General features: G+C 49.3%; 1 protein-coding gene and 1 long non-coding RNA gene across 2 annotated transcripts in view; one reads left to right on the top strand and one right to left on the bottom strand.

Annotated features, from left to right (window-relative positions):
- Positions 1-13,478, bottom strand: part of ADCY3 (adenylate cyclase 3) — a 108,628-nt gene that overhangs the window by 5,680 nt on the left and 89,470 nt on the right. The window contains exons 11-16 of the mRNA XM_081854554.1: positions 13,051-13,212; positions 11,818-11,905; positions 9,996-10,112; positions 3,442-3,704; positions 1,415-1,496; positions 726-884 (exon numbers count right to left, since the gene is read on the bottom strand). Coding sequence (XP_081710680.1) covers positions 726-884; positions 1,415-1,496; positions 3,442-3,704; positions 9,996-10,112; positions 11,818-11,905; positions 13,051-13,212 — 871 coding nt within the window. The remainder of the gene's footprint in view (positions 1-725; positions 885-1,414; positions 1,497-3,441; positions 3,705-9,995; positions 10,113-11,817; positions 11,906-13,050; positions 13,213-13,478) is intronic.
- The window catches only part of LOC309338155, a 309,599-nt gene that overhangs the window by 249,855 nt on the left and 46,266 nt on the right, over positions 1-13,478 (top strand). The gene's annotated exons all lie outside the window — the stretch shown is intronic.

Raw genomic sequence — 13,478 nt, 5'->3', positions numbered from 1 at the left:
CAGCTAACAACAATAAAAGTAACACAGCATTCTAAAGCCAATTCATTCTAAAATCAACTCCAAATCAAATTAAATTAATAGCAACCATTGGGCTAGAGTTCTGTGAGGATTACCAAAGGAGGGGGTCAGACTGTGCCTTGGCCAAAGGCCTGGTGGAACAGCTCTGTCTTGCAGGCTCTGCAGGAAGATATCAAGTCCCGTAGGGCCCTAGTCTCTTGTGACAGAGCATTCCACCAGATTGGGGCCACAGCCGAAAAAGCCCTGGCTCTGGTTGAGGCCAGCCTAACCTCCCTGTGGCCTGTAAGGTCCTCCGTGGGACATACCAGGAGAGGCGGTCCCGTAGGTAATACAATGTTTCCCAAACTTGGGTCTCCAGCTGTTTTTGGACTACAATACCCATCATCCCTCATCACTGGTATTGCCAGTTAAGGATGATGGGAGTTGTAGTCCAAAAATAGCTGGAGACCCAAGTTTGGGAAACGCTGCTTTAATAGCTGAAGACCACAGCTGCATGAGGCCGAGGGCAACAAACAGCCAGATGGTTTTTTGGGAATCTGAAATCAACCTATGAACACAGGAAGCGCCAAATGCTGCAGCATGTATCTATCTAGCCCAAAACCACCCGTTGTGGCTGGTCAAAGCTCTCCCTGGTCTCTGACACAGAGACAGCCTTAACTACCCTCTCCCAGGCTGATCCTTGAAGCCGCTCGCCTTCTGATGCTCACCTCGTCCCGCTTCTTGGAGCCAAGGAAGTGTCGAGCGACGTGCTCTGGCAGCATGTTGGTGACCAAGGCCTCGTTCCAGCGCCTCATCTCATAGACCCGCTCCTTCTGGTCGTGAACGTCTATCTTCCACAGGAATAAAGTCCTGGCCAGCTTCTCCACCTGCCAAACAATCATCCCAGGAAGGCCTCAAATAAACGTGGGGTGTCCGATCTCGCTTGCGCCTTAAGATACCTTAATAAGGACAATCTGCCACTATAGTTAGATGATCCAAAGCTACGCTTGTGTCGGGTACTTTTGCATTTGGAAAATATGCTAGTTTCTGGGCCAGCCTGTGAGGCAGAGAACAGCTTCGGCCCCTGGCAGATGAGTGCCACTGTTTCCATGGGAAATGGTTCCCCAACACAACTGAGTAAAATCTGCCCATCACCCTTCATGCTCTGGAAGGACATGAATGAACATGGAGAAGTAGTTTGCATATGAGAGTAGCAAGGTTATCTTGCCAGCTGTTGTTGGAATACAACTCCCAGCATTCCCAATCCTTTGGCTATGCTGCTGAGGCTCATGGGAGTTGGAGTCCAGGAACACCTGGACTCTATACACATCCCCAGGGGACACCATTGCTTATGTTCTGTTGCTGCTGTCATGGACCTTCAGATTCTGGGAATGAGAGAGACCGGCAGGCTACTCACGTGGCGCGAGAAATAGTAGAAGCTGAGCATCATCACTAAGATCATCGCTGTCATTGAATATTTGGACGGAACCAGTGAGGACCTGCGGAGCAGAGCAAAATTAGTCATGGCCACACAGTGGAGGGTCGATTTGCACAAAACCACACCACTATGGTATAAACCTGGGGTGTCCAACAGGTTGATCGCGATCTAGTGTTTGATCCCTGTGAGGTTTTGGTTGATCACGGTCGATCACTGGCCCCCTTCCAGCCTCGCCCTCCATTGTTGGAGAACCGAGGCTGTTTTCTCCCCCAGCGATCCTTTGGTGAGTTGCTTTTTCTCTTTGACCCCAATATAATGTAAAAACGTTGCGCCCCCACCTCCCAAAGCTAAGAAACTTATGCCTCCCAAACCCCCTAAAACTGGGCTTTTCCCCTCCCCTCAAAAAGCTCATCAACTTTGACCTGAACCCCTAAAAAAATGGGGGTAGATCACTGCCAGTTTTTACTTCTGTGAGTGGATCGCAGTCTCTTGGAAGCTGGCCACCCCTGGTATAAACCAAACAATATCCCTGCATGGAGAAAGCCACTCTTTGGGAGAAGGCTAGATTATCCCTTTCCCCTTGATGTGCTAGTTTTCTACACAGATGGATTTATGTAGGATTTAGAAATATTTCATTTCACTTTTAATTTGTACACCACCTTTCTAAGGTAAGCTAAAAGACCACTGGACATTAAATCTAGTCCAAGGTGACTATAGGGTTGCAATGCTCATCTCACTTTCAGGCCGAGGGAGCCGGCGTTTGTCCACCGACAGCTTTCCAGGTCATGTGGCCAGCAGGACTGAACCGCTTCTGGCGCAACAGAACACTGTGACGGAAACCAGAGCGCACAGAAATCCTGTTTACCTTCCCGCCAGAGAGGTACCTATTTATCTACTTGCACTTTGACATGCTTTTGAACTGCTAGGTTGGCAGGAGCTGGGACAGAGCAACGGGAGCTCACCCCATCACGGGGATTTGAACCGCCGGCCTTCTGATTGGCAAGCCCAAGAGGCTCAGTGGTTTAGACCACAGAGTGTCCCATATTGCTATACACAAGGTGGCAGCAACAAAATATACAATATACAACAAAGAACACACATCTTGTAACAATCTGATCCAATACAAAATGTCATAATGAAACCTAACTTTAAAATGGAATGACTTATACCAAATAAAGTAATAGTCAATAATCTAGTAGAATATAACAGTACCCAATAAAATTAACTCTCAAAACATCAGCAAATAGTAATTGAACTGGAATTCACTCTTAACAACTACAATAAATAATCACTAAACTGTGATCAACAAAAATAACTGCAAGTCACAGTGCCTAAAATACCATTATACATACAAACCCATGTAAAAGGATCATATTCATAGTGGTTTAAGAACACGCTATGATTTTCATTTTTGCAAATAATAGCTTTATGAATCATGCCAACCTGCAGGCTTAAGTCACAGAACACAGGAAGATCTTAGTGGTGTGGGTTGGTTGGTTGTTTTTTTAAGAACTATGCTCTTCCACATAGTGAGATCTTCCATTCCTGCCTCCCCCCCCCCTAGGTGCATCACCCCACACCGCTCCCCGATGTTGGGATTCCATTCCACCTTTTGCTGCAGACATGGGATTGTTGCGTGCCACATGTCTGTTTACATTCCAGCACAGATTGCTGGCGTAAGCGGAACGTCCTCTCTGTACAGCTGTTGTTCTTATGCTCTCCGAGAAGATGGCAAGGAGAGACAACATGTTTCCTTGTCCTGATTTATGTAAAATAAATGCGTAGTTTTAGTATGTATCTACAGCCTCAAGCCTCTTCTGTCGCGCAGTATACGCTGCTGAGTAAAGTGTGCTCAAGTCTGCAAGCTTGAGTCGCTGATGTACATCGGAGCAGAGGTTGATGAATCTTCGCAGCGGCAAGGCTGAGAGGGAGACGTTCCAGCTGGGACTGAGCCAGCTGGCCTTTCGACCCCGCGATGCCAACACCCCTGACCCCGGGGGGCTTACCTGCTCTTTTGGAATCGTTCCTCGTCATATTTGTCGAAGATGTGCTCCCAGGCCACGACGTTGACCACTCCCGCCGAACCGGTAATCATGAGCATCAGGGTGAGCTTGACCATGTGGCTGACTTGCACCAGCATGATGGTCGCGATGAGCGCCAATACGGTGATGTAGCTGTAGTACTTGGGGTTCTCAACGCAGCCCCCGTCTAGCAGTGCCGGCATCGTGCTGTTGTAAGAGCTGTCTTTGTAATACTGCTGGCAGCTGAGCTGCAGAAGCAGAAACAGCAGATTAGGGTTTTCAACATCACAATATATCGCCAGCTAACTATCACGATATAATGGTATATCACAGTCTGAAATAAGGATGGAGCTTGTTTTCAACATCACTGTCAGAGCTGCCTCTAGGTCCCAGCTCACAGAGGACCAACGCTAGCCAGTAATAACGTATAAAAGTCTTTATTGAAGGTTAGTTTCCATTCCCAAACCGCAGCGTGCAACTCTACGTCTTAGAAGCTAGACCGGCGAAGCTCCATCTGAGTCTCCGCCTCCTAGACACCAGTTTAAGACTCTAGCTTTACTCCACCTCTTCCGTTGTTCTTTCCTCCTCTGGGTCCTTCTGCCCCCTGGGGTTTCCTCCTTTCTGGACTCTTCTGACGCTGACCCCCCTGAGTCTTGCCCCTCCTTCCGGCGGGCTTTAGGACCTGGCTCCCTATCCGGGCTGCCTGCTGTGCCGCTCGCCTGTACATTTGAACTTGGCGCGCGCGCCCAGCCGGTAACTTTCCTCTTGACCGTTTCCCCGCTCTCCGATGGAGGCGTGGTCAATCCTGACTCATCTCCTCTCGCTGATGGTGAGAACACTGGTCCCGATGCCTGGGACTCCTCCCCCCCCCCACTGCGCTCTGGTGGGGAAGCTGGTCCTGATTTCCAACTGCTGCTCTGGGAGTCCCCGCTGGCCCCTTCCTTCTGGGGTTTCCCCCTTGGCACCCCCCTTGCCCTGGCCATCGGCGCTCCCTTCTGTGAATCTTCCGATTCGCTGGAGAGGCTCATGGAATCCCTCGGACCACTTTCATCTCCTGTGCTTCCCTCGGATTCCTCCCCCTCGCTCTCCATTTCCTCCCTCTCCGGTGCCTCTGCTCCTGAGCCCCTGACAATCACGATATATCGCCAGCTGGCCATTGTGATATACTGGTACTGGAAATAAGGATGGAGCTTGTTTTCAACATCACAATATATCACCAGCTAAACATTGTGATATACTGGTATATCGTGATGTCTGAAATAAGGATGGAGCTGGTTTTCAACATCACAATTTATCACCAGCTAAACATCGTGATATGCCAGTATATCACAATGGATGGAGCTGGTTTTCGACATTGTGATATATCTCCAGCTGAACATCGTGATATATTGGTATATCACGATGTCTAAAATAGGGACGGTGCTATATAGAGGCATGGGCTGGCTTCACGGTTTTCCCCACATTGTGATTTTTGCAACACACACAAAGCATGATTCACAATATATTGCCGGTTCAAAAATCATGAAACCAATACTGTATCACGATATGGACTTTAAACTGGTTTTGGGTGATATAGCAATATATCACCCAGCCCTACGGCAGTTGAGTTGTTGTTGCTGCTGTTATTGTTGTTCCTTTATTTATGTCCTGCCTTTCCTCCAGAACTGGTACTCGAGGCAGCTTCAACGTTTTCAAACCAACACAGATAAAACACACATAGCTAAAAACTTAACAGAAGGTTGTTGTTTAGAAGTAATGAAACTATCTATGGAATTAAAACGTATCTATCAAAAGAAATCAGTTCCCCAAAGCCTGCCAAAATAAAACCATCTTCATCAGACACAACAGAAACTGGTGCTTGTTTCATTTCAGCCACTGGCCTTCCTCACCTGCCCAGTCTCTGGCAAATGAAAGCATTCACCTCAGAGAGAACGATGGATCTCACTCAGTAAGTTTGTCGAAATTATCACTTTAATTCTTCCTGCTGGGAAACTTGTGGGTGGAGTAGCTGGCTTTTAGGAGAACTAGATGATTCTTCTTACACTCTTCCAGGTATTCTTGCTTTCTTAAAAAACGGAATTCGCTCAGATCTACCCATTCACCCACCTCCTTCCTTAGTGCTATAATTCTTATAAATAAACTCTTCCTGCTGAATTTGCACAAACCAACCCATTGGAAACAGATTTCTCAGGGAGATTTGTTTTAAGATCCCTAGCCACCAGAGGGTGAAAAAGAGTCACAACACTGTCACTCTGAGGGCTGAGGAAAAAAAATATGATGGTTTTCTCTTGGGTCACAACATTTAAATTAACATCATGCCACTTTAAGCAGTCACGGCTTTCCCACCCCCCCCTAAGGATTCTGGGAAATGTAGTCGGTTAAAGGAGCTGAGAGTTGTTCCCCTCACAGAGCTACAATTCCCAGAGTGGTTTAACAACCAATCCCTCTTCTTGGGGAACTTTGGGAAATGTACCTCTTAGAATGGAAAACGGGTCTCCCAGCATTCATCAAAAGATCTCGTGTTTTGAACCTTCCTGCTTCGGTGCCAAATTAGGATGTTTCTTGGTCCAATTTTCCGTTTCTACTCACGGGTAGAGTAGAAACGGAAGAGTCCAATTGTCGACAGGAAAAAGTCAGCGCTCTCCGGCAATGGCTATGTGGCTTCCCTCCGTGAAAGTAGCAATCAGTTCGCAGCACCACGCCGCTCACCCTACTTCGCTCCGGGGCCCCAAAATGGGGTTCCCCGCGAGTAGGGGAGGCGCTCCTGGTGCTCTGCCGAACCCCACTTTCCCAGGCTTCCTCCACCTGGGATTTCTAGCGGGTCCCCACCTTTGCCGCGACGGGAAGACCCAGTTCCCACGGAGCCAGTTCCTCCGGTCGGAGGAACTCCGCCATTCGCCGATGGCGCTAACCCGGAAGTCCCATTCATCAAAAGATCTCAGAGCGGTTTGCAAGAAACCCAAGGCCTGGTTGAAAAGGAACATCTTCGCATGGCGCCTAAAGGTGTACAGTGGTACCTCTGGATGCAAACAGGATCCATTCTGGAGCCCTGCTCGCATCCTGAGTAGAACGTAACATGCGACTGTGTGGGCTGTGTTTTGCCGCTTCTGCGCATGACGTCATTTTGAACATCTGCATATGCATGAGCAGCGAAACCTGGAAGTAACGCGTTCCATTACTTCCGGGTCACCACGGAGTGTAACTTAAAAACGCTCAACGTGAAGCATATTCAACCCGAGGTATGACTGTATAATGAAGGCGCCAGACAAGCCTCCCTGGGGAGAGCATCCCACAAGCAGGGAGCCACCACAGAAAAGGCCCCGTTCTCGTGTTGCTGCCCTCCAGACCCCTCACAGAGGAGGGACACAAAGAAGGGCCTTAGATGATGATTTCAGGGTCCGGGACACTTGCTCTTCCAACCCCTCAGCCAATCTCTCTCTCCCCGTCCATTTCGCCCAACTACTACGATCGTTCACCACCTCTGTCAACCACACATTAAAGGTGGGGGGGGGGTAGAGTGTGCTCAGACGCACAGAGATTTCCTTGTGTTAACGGAGAAATCTGAGGGCTCCCTTGGACAAAAACCAAGAACCCCAGCCAGGAATACCAGAGCAAAACAGCAGCCAGTAGGCTTGGTCTTTATTGAAGACTCTTGTGACAGGACTCCCACCTGCCACCAGGGGGAACAAGATGGAAGCCCCGAACAAAAGAGCACCCAAACTTTTATAAGCTGCTAATCCCCATGTTACACCCCCCCAAACTACATCACTCATACATCATGGTTACATCATGAGAGGTCTGGTGGCAGTAATCTGAGCATCCTGGACCCTGCCCCATGGTTCCCCTTGCCCTCCACCAAACACCCATCAAGTGTAACAAAAAAAAATATTTACATTTCCCTGTTTCCCAGCCAAGTTCATCACACCCTTTTGTCTTCATCTGGGTTTGTTATTTCTGGAATGGCTACCTGCCTGGCACTCAGGTACCAGGATGCCAGGAATTATCACTCAGGCAGAGGGGCTGCTGAGTAGCTGAGCTCACATGTCTATATGAATTTCTGAAGTTTTCCCAGTGAGCCAGTACACAGATACATTTATCGGTGATTTCTTCCATTTGGTATCTTGCAGCAAAGGCCCTTTGAATTGATAGGAAGAAACTGTAATGAAGTGTTTTGTGGGGACAAATCACAAAAGTCACAAAAGTGATTGTGCTGGTTTTGGTAGTGGGCTGCATGTGCATGATATCTGCTGGAGGGGCAACCCCCCCCCAACCTATACATAAATCCCTGCAACACTTGTGTTGTGTTTTCCTCTTTCTTTCTTTCTTTCTTTCTTTCTTTCTTTCTTTGCAAAGAGAGATCAGAGCTCCCTCGATCCCCATCAATCTACCCCAGGGCACCCAAAGGCTTTCTTAAAGCTCCTCAAGGTCTCCCAGCGTGTAAATGGCAGCGCCTCCGTATCAGCCGCGTCAGCAGGGAAGGGTTCAAGGTCTGGCCAATTATTAACAGGTTCTAAAAATAAACTGGCCGCAGCTGGCCTTCTGCTAATTTCCCTTAATGATCTGCACCGCACAGCTCTGCAAACCAGAAGCGGGAGAGTTCACAGAGATGTCAGGAAAAAAGGGGGAGGGGAGGGCAGTGATGGGGAGACTTCGGGCCCATGAGGACTCCCTCCCCAATGGACCGTCTGCGCGTTCAGGGCTAGAGTCGAGGTGGCACAGAGTTCCACCCAGAAGAGAAGAGAAGAAATAAAGGAAACTCAAATGGCCTTCCGATTTTCCATCGGCCGTTACATTTAAAAAAAGCTATTTAAAACATTCACATGCATCTTCTCCACTTTCTGTTAAGCAATATTTCTTTTGAAACCAAGTGTCTCAAAACCATGCATTTCCTTTTCCCACGAAAAGGCAACCCAGTGCCCTCCAGATGTTTTGTGGGACCAAGGACTGTGGTCCAAATCACCTGGAAGTCACCCAGATGGGGACAGCTGTCCTTGTAGCACAGGTGCCCATTACAGTGGACGATCGGGTTGCGAACATTATCCGAGTGGGATGCATGTTCGCAATCCGCAGCATTCGCAACCCGCAGCGGCACGTCTGTGCACACGTGGGTTGTGATTCGGAACTTCTGCGCATGTGCGACCCCCGAAACCTGGAAGTAACCCGTTCTGGTACTTCCGGGTTTTGGCAGGTGTCAGGGAACTGACATCGGAGCCAGAGGTGGAGGCAAGGCTCTCAAGCGATGCTGGAGAGGGGCCCAGCAGGGAGAGAGGGAGCTCATCGGCTGGGGAAGGAAATCAGCGTAACACCAGGGATAGAGGAGGGCAGATGGGAGAATCGGCGAGGGGGCTCCAAGACTCTTCGCTGGAGACCAGCGGGGAGAGCACGGGTCCTCCGCTACCCACACCCACCCTGCGCAGAAGACTTCCGCGCAGGGAAAGTAGGCGTAGACTTGGCGTCAAAGAACTTCTTTGCTGGAAGAAGTTCAAGAAACGCCCACTGATGGATTTTGCTAGCGACTGAACAGCCACAAAGTGAAGGGCTGACCAGCCATAACAGGTTTAACCAGGCTACCTAGCCAGGAGTGGAAGTAACTTACGCACGAGCAACCCCTTATAACCATTACAGCAGGTCTGTAACCCAAATAAAACACAACCTGAAACGTCTGTAACCCGAGGTATGACTGTACTTTTGTCCAACTGCAGCCAGAAAGCTGCCGGTTGGAGTGCGGCTGCCCCACACCAGGAAACAACACTTTTAGCATAATGCCATATTTTGGAAACAACAACACTGGCTTGCCCTCAGTGCTAAGCGAGACATTCACACATCCCAGGACGACTCTTTCCACCATTTACAGATAGGTAGCCGTGTTGGTCTGCCATAGTCAAAACAAAATAAAGACCAACTAAGTTAGTTCTAGGTATGAGCTTTCGTGTGCATGCACACTTCTTCAGATACACTGAAACAGAAGTCACCAGACCCTTCTATATAGTGAGAAGGTGGGGTGGGGTATTGCTCAGAAGGGTGGTGGGAATGGGTGATTGGCAGATAGCTGTGATGAGCCTGTTGACGACTCTTAACGACTGCAATAGGTCTTACAGGAAAAAGCAAGGGGTGAGAAGGTGAAAAATGGCTTTGCCATGTATAATGAGATAAGAATCCAATGTCTTTGTTCAGACCAGGTTTCTCCATGGTTTTAAGTTTGGTAATAAGTTGCAATTCAGCAGCTTCTCTTTCCAGTCTATTTCTGAAATTCCTTTGTAATTGAACAGCTACTTTGAGATCTTGTAGAGAATGTCCTGGGAGATTGAAGTGTTCTCCTACTGGTTTCTCTGTAATACCCCTCCCCACCTTCTCACTATATAGAAGGGTCTGGTGACTTCTGTTTCAGTGTATCTGAAGAAGTGTGCATACACACGAAAGCTCATACCTAGAACTAACTTAGTTGGTCTTTAAGGTGCTACTGGAAGGAATTTTTTTATTTTGTCTTTTCACCGTGCTTTGGAGAGGGCAGGCAGAGCTCTTCCGCAAGATTTGCTTACCATGTCTACGATGTTCGCCATGGTGAGGATGAAAATGGCAGACATGGCCCAGGTGTTCCTGGCCCACCTCGTTCTGTCGATCCACGTGGAAAAAGCCACAAGCTTCTTAGGGAAAACCTGTAGGGAGAGGAAGGCATTCGAAGCAGAGCTGGAGGAGAAGCCCTTTCTCAGACCCAGGGCCATGCCCCACAGGGGTTGGGCTAGATGACCCCTGGTACCCCTTCCCCCCCCCCCCCGCACACACAACCTGGGGGCATACCACACCTTCCCAAAATATGTTCCAGAGGGCCGGAAGCACCCCTAGAATTAATAATAATAATAATAGTTTATTATTTATACCCTGCCCATCAGGCCAGGTTTCCCCAGCCACTCTGGGCGGCTCCCAACAGAATATTCAAAACACAATAAAACATTAAACATTGAAAACTTCCCTAAACAGGGCTGCCTTCAGATGTCTTTTAAAAGTCAGATAGTTGCTTATTTCCTTGACATCTGATGGGAGGGCATTTCACAGGGCGGGCACCACCACCAAGAAGGCTCTCTGCCTGGTTCCCCGTAACTTCACTTCTCGCAGGGAGGGAACTGCCAGAAGGTCCTCGGTGCTGGACCTCAGTGTCCGGGCAGAACGATGGGGGTGGAGACGCTCCTTCAGGTATACAGGACTGAGGCCATTTAGGGCTTTAAAAGTCAGCACCAATACTTTGAATTGTGCTTGGAAAGGTACTGGGAGCCAGCATAGGTCCTTCAAGACCGGTTTTATATGGTCTTGGCAGCCGCTCCCAGTCACCAGTCTAGCTGCTGCATTCTGGATTAGTTGCAGTTTCCAGGTCACCTTCAAAGGTAGCCCCACGTAGAGAGTGTTGCAGTAGTCCAAACGGGAGATAACTAAAGCATGAACACGTGTGGGAGAGGATAGGGGAGTTGATATTGCTCATGGGACACATTACTCAACGCTAATTCGGATACAACACAATGGAAGCAAATTTCCCCCAGGCCAGCGGCGTAGCGTGGGTTGTCAGCACCCGGGGCAAGGCAAGTAATTTGCGCCCCCTAACCCGGGGCAAGGCAAGTAATTTGCGCCCCTAACCCCTAACCTGCCGCCGCTGCCAGCTTCTTCTTGCTGCTGCCTGGGCTGGGGTATTTACGGTAAGGTAGCCATGGTGGCGGTGGCTGGTCCGTGTCAGGTGATCTGAGGCGAGTTGCCACTGGCGCTGCCGCCCAAACGACACCGCTTGCCCGGAGGAGGAGGAGGGCAGAGAGGCGAGGAAAATGCAACATGGCCCAGCAGCTGCAGCAGCAGTGGCGGCGGCGGGGGGGCTGTGAGGAGGGGCTGCCTGGCGCGCCCTCCGCGGCCCTGACACGCGGGGACCGCGGCGAGCGCTGAGAGCCGCTGCCTGCCGGACGCCTTCAGCCCGGACGCGCGCACAGCTCGATGGTTCCGCGAGACATGGGGCTCTGCTACAGCCTGCGCCCGAGGCTCTTCAGCGACTCCGGAGGCGGCGAGCACGTCCCCCCCCCCAGATGTTGCGCTTGGTGTGGCCAGCACCCCCTGCACCCCCCATGCTACGCCACTGCCCCAGGCTGAGTCCTGGGGAAGCATGGAGCCCCAGTGCAGAAGGATTTGCTTGGGGCGCAGGAGTCTTATTTCCCCACAAGTCCACCCTGAGCTCCATTGCAAGAAAGGGCACAATATACATTTGATGGCTGCATTTGAGTAATGACTGCACATTGTGTGTGTGTGTGTGTGTGTGTGTGTGTTTGTGTGTGTGTGTGTGTTGAGAGGGGAGGGGAGGGGAGAGGCATTGTGGGGAGAGGCCCTTACCCTGGGAAAGATGGCAGCCAGAGAGCAGAGAGTAAGGATGAGCAGCAAAACCTCCCCGACAACGAACGTCACATAATTTGTCTTCAGCCTGAAAGGAAGGAAGAAAAAGAGAAAGGCAAAATGGAAGTCAAGGATCCATTGCTCTACACAGACTTAAGAGGCAGCAGAATTCTCAGCTGGAAAATAAATAAATCTAAAAGCATACAATGAAAGGCAGTGTGGTGCAGTGGTTAGCCACCGGGTCAATAAACAGCCAGCGTCATGTGACCTCCCCACGAACTTTGAATGCTCTGCAAAGAGGGCCATCTGGAGAAAACCAGCCTACGGTCACTCATTGTCTTAAGATGGAACGTGGGTGGAAAGAGCAGATCTTCCCATCAGCCTCTCGCAGATGTTCGGGAGGCTTCAGGGCTGCCCCTGAGATTTCCAGGGTTAAGGGGGTCTCTAGAGAGTCTGCTTTTCCCAGCATTCATCCCAGCTTTCTTGCACAAAACTGGAGATGCGAAACCTGGTGCGGGGGGCAGGGACAGAAAAATTGCGGCAGAGGAAATCCCATTCTCCCCCCGTTTTTTTCTGAGTTCCTCACCCTCCTTGATTCTGAAAAAAAAGGGGGGGGGGAATGAGAGAAAATGCCCCGCCCCCCATATTTCCAGTTTTTCCCCAGCTCTTCACATCTCTACACAAAGCTTACCCAAGGTTTTTTAATCTTGAATGTTCGAACATATTAAATAATAAAAAAAATAATAATTTATTTATACCCCGCCCTCCCCAGCAAAGACTGGGCTCAGGACGGCTAACACCCAATATAAAACAATTGATTGAAATACAACTTAAAAAACAAGATTAAAATACAACATTAAAACATTAAAATGCAGCCTCCTTATATTAAACATCCATCCTGATTTGCTTGGGGGTGTTTATAGGGCTTCCCATTGTTCATCCCACATTCCTAAAGGTTTTGTGTATGTTTGTGTGTTGGTAATTACACTAGAGCAACAGGGTGGATTGATCCACTTTCTTATTTTTGTTATCATTTTATTTTGCGTGTGTACACATGCACACACAAACACACACACACAGAGAGAAATGGTTTACAATGATCATGCAAACCTACGGCATGGGCTCGAATCCTTCCTGCGAAACACTGACAGTCTAGAAGCACCAAAAAGGAACACGTGATGGTTGAGCCTCTAGCTTCGACACCCATGTCATATTGGACCAAGCTGCACTCACTGTGGATCAATGAAGATCTCCACGAGGGCGGTGAAGAACAGGACAACGCAGGAACAGCTGAAGGCCGCCCCGCTCTGCTTCTCCTTTTCCACCGAGTACCGGGTCTCCATCTCGGGGTCGATGAAACGCATGGAGAGTCGATAGGTGGATCTGCCCTTCAACCTGCCAGAAACAAGAGACGTGTGGAGAACTTAGGATTCCTAGAAGGTCTGCAGGACAGCTATGTCCCACCTCAACTGCTGTTTGCTGGAAATCTTACAGGTGAGTGCTGTTGCTCTCAGGCCCTCCCTGCTTATAGGCTTCCCACAGGCATGCGGCCGGCCACTGTGAGATCAGGATTCTGCCGTAGATGAGCTATCCTTCTATGTTATGGTTACCAGATTTTTTTCAATGAATCTGGGGAGATTATTATTATTATTAATAATAAT

Source organism: Podarcis erhardii (assembly GCF_964252035.2).
Source record: "Podarcis erhardii genome assembly, chromosome: 3".
Classification (NCBI taxonomy): Eukaryota; Metazoa; Chordata; class Lepidosauria; order Squamata; family Lacertidae; genus Podarcis; species Podarcis erhardii.
Note: the sequence above shows the minus strand (reverse complement) of the source record. Positions and strands in the feature narration are given on the sequence as shown.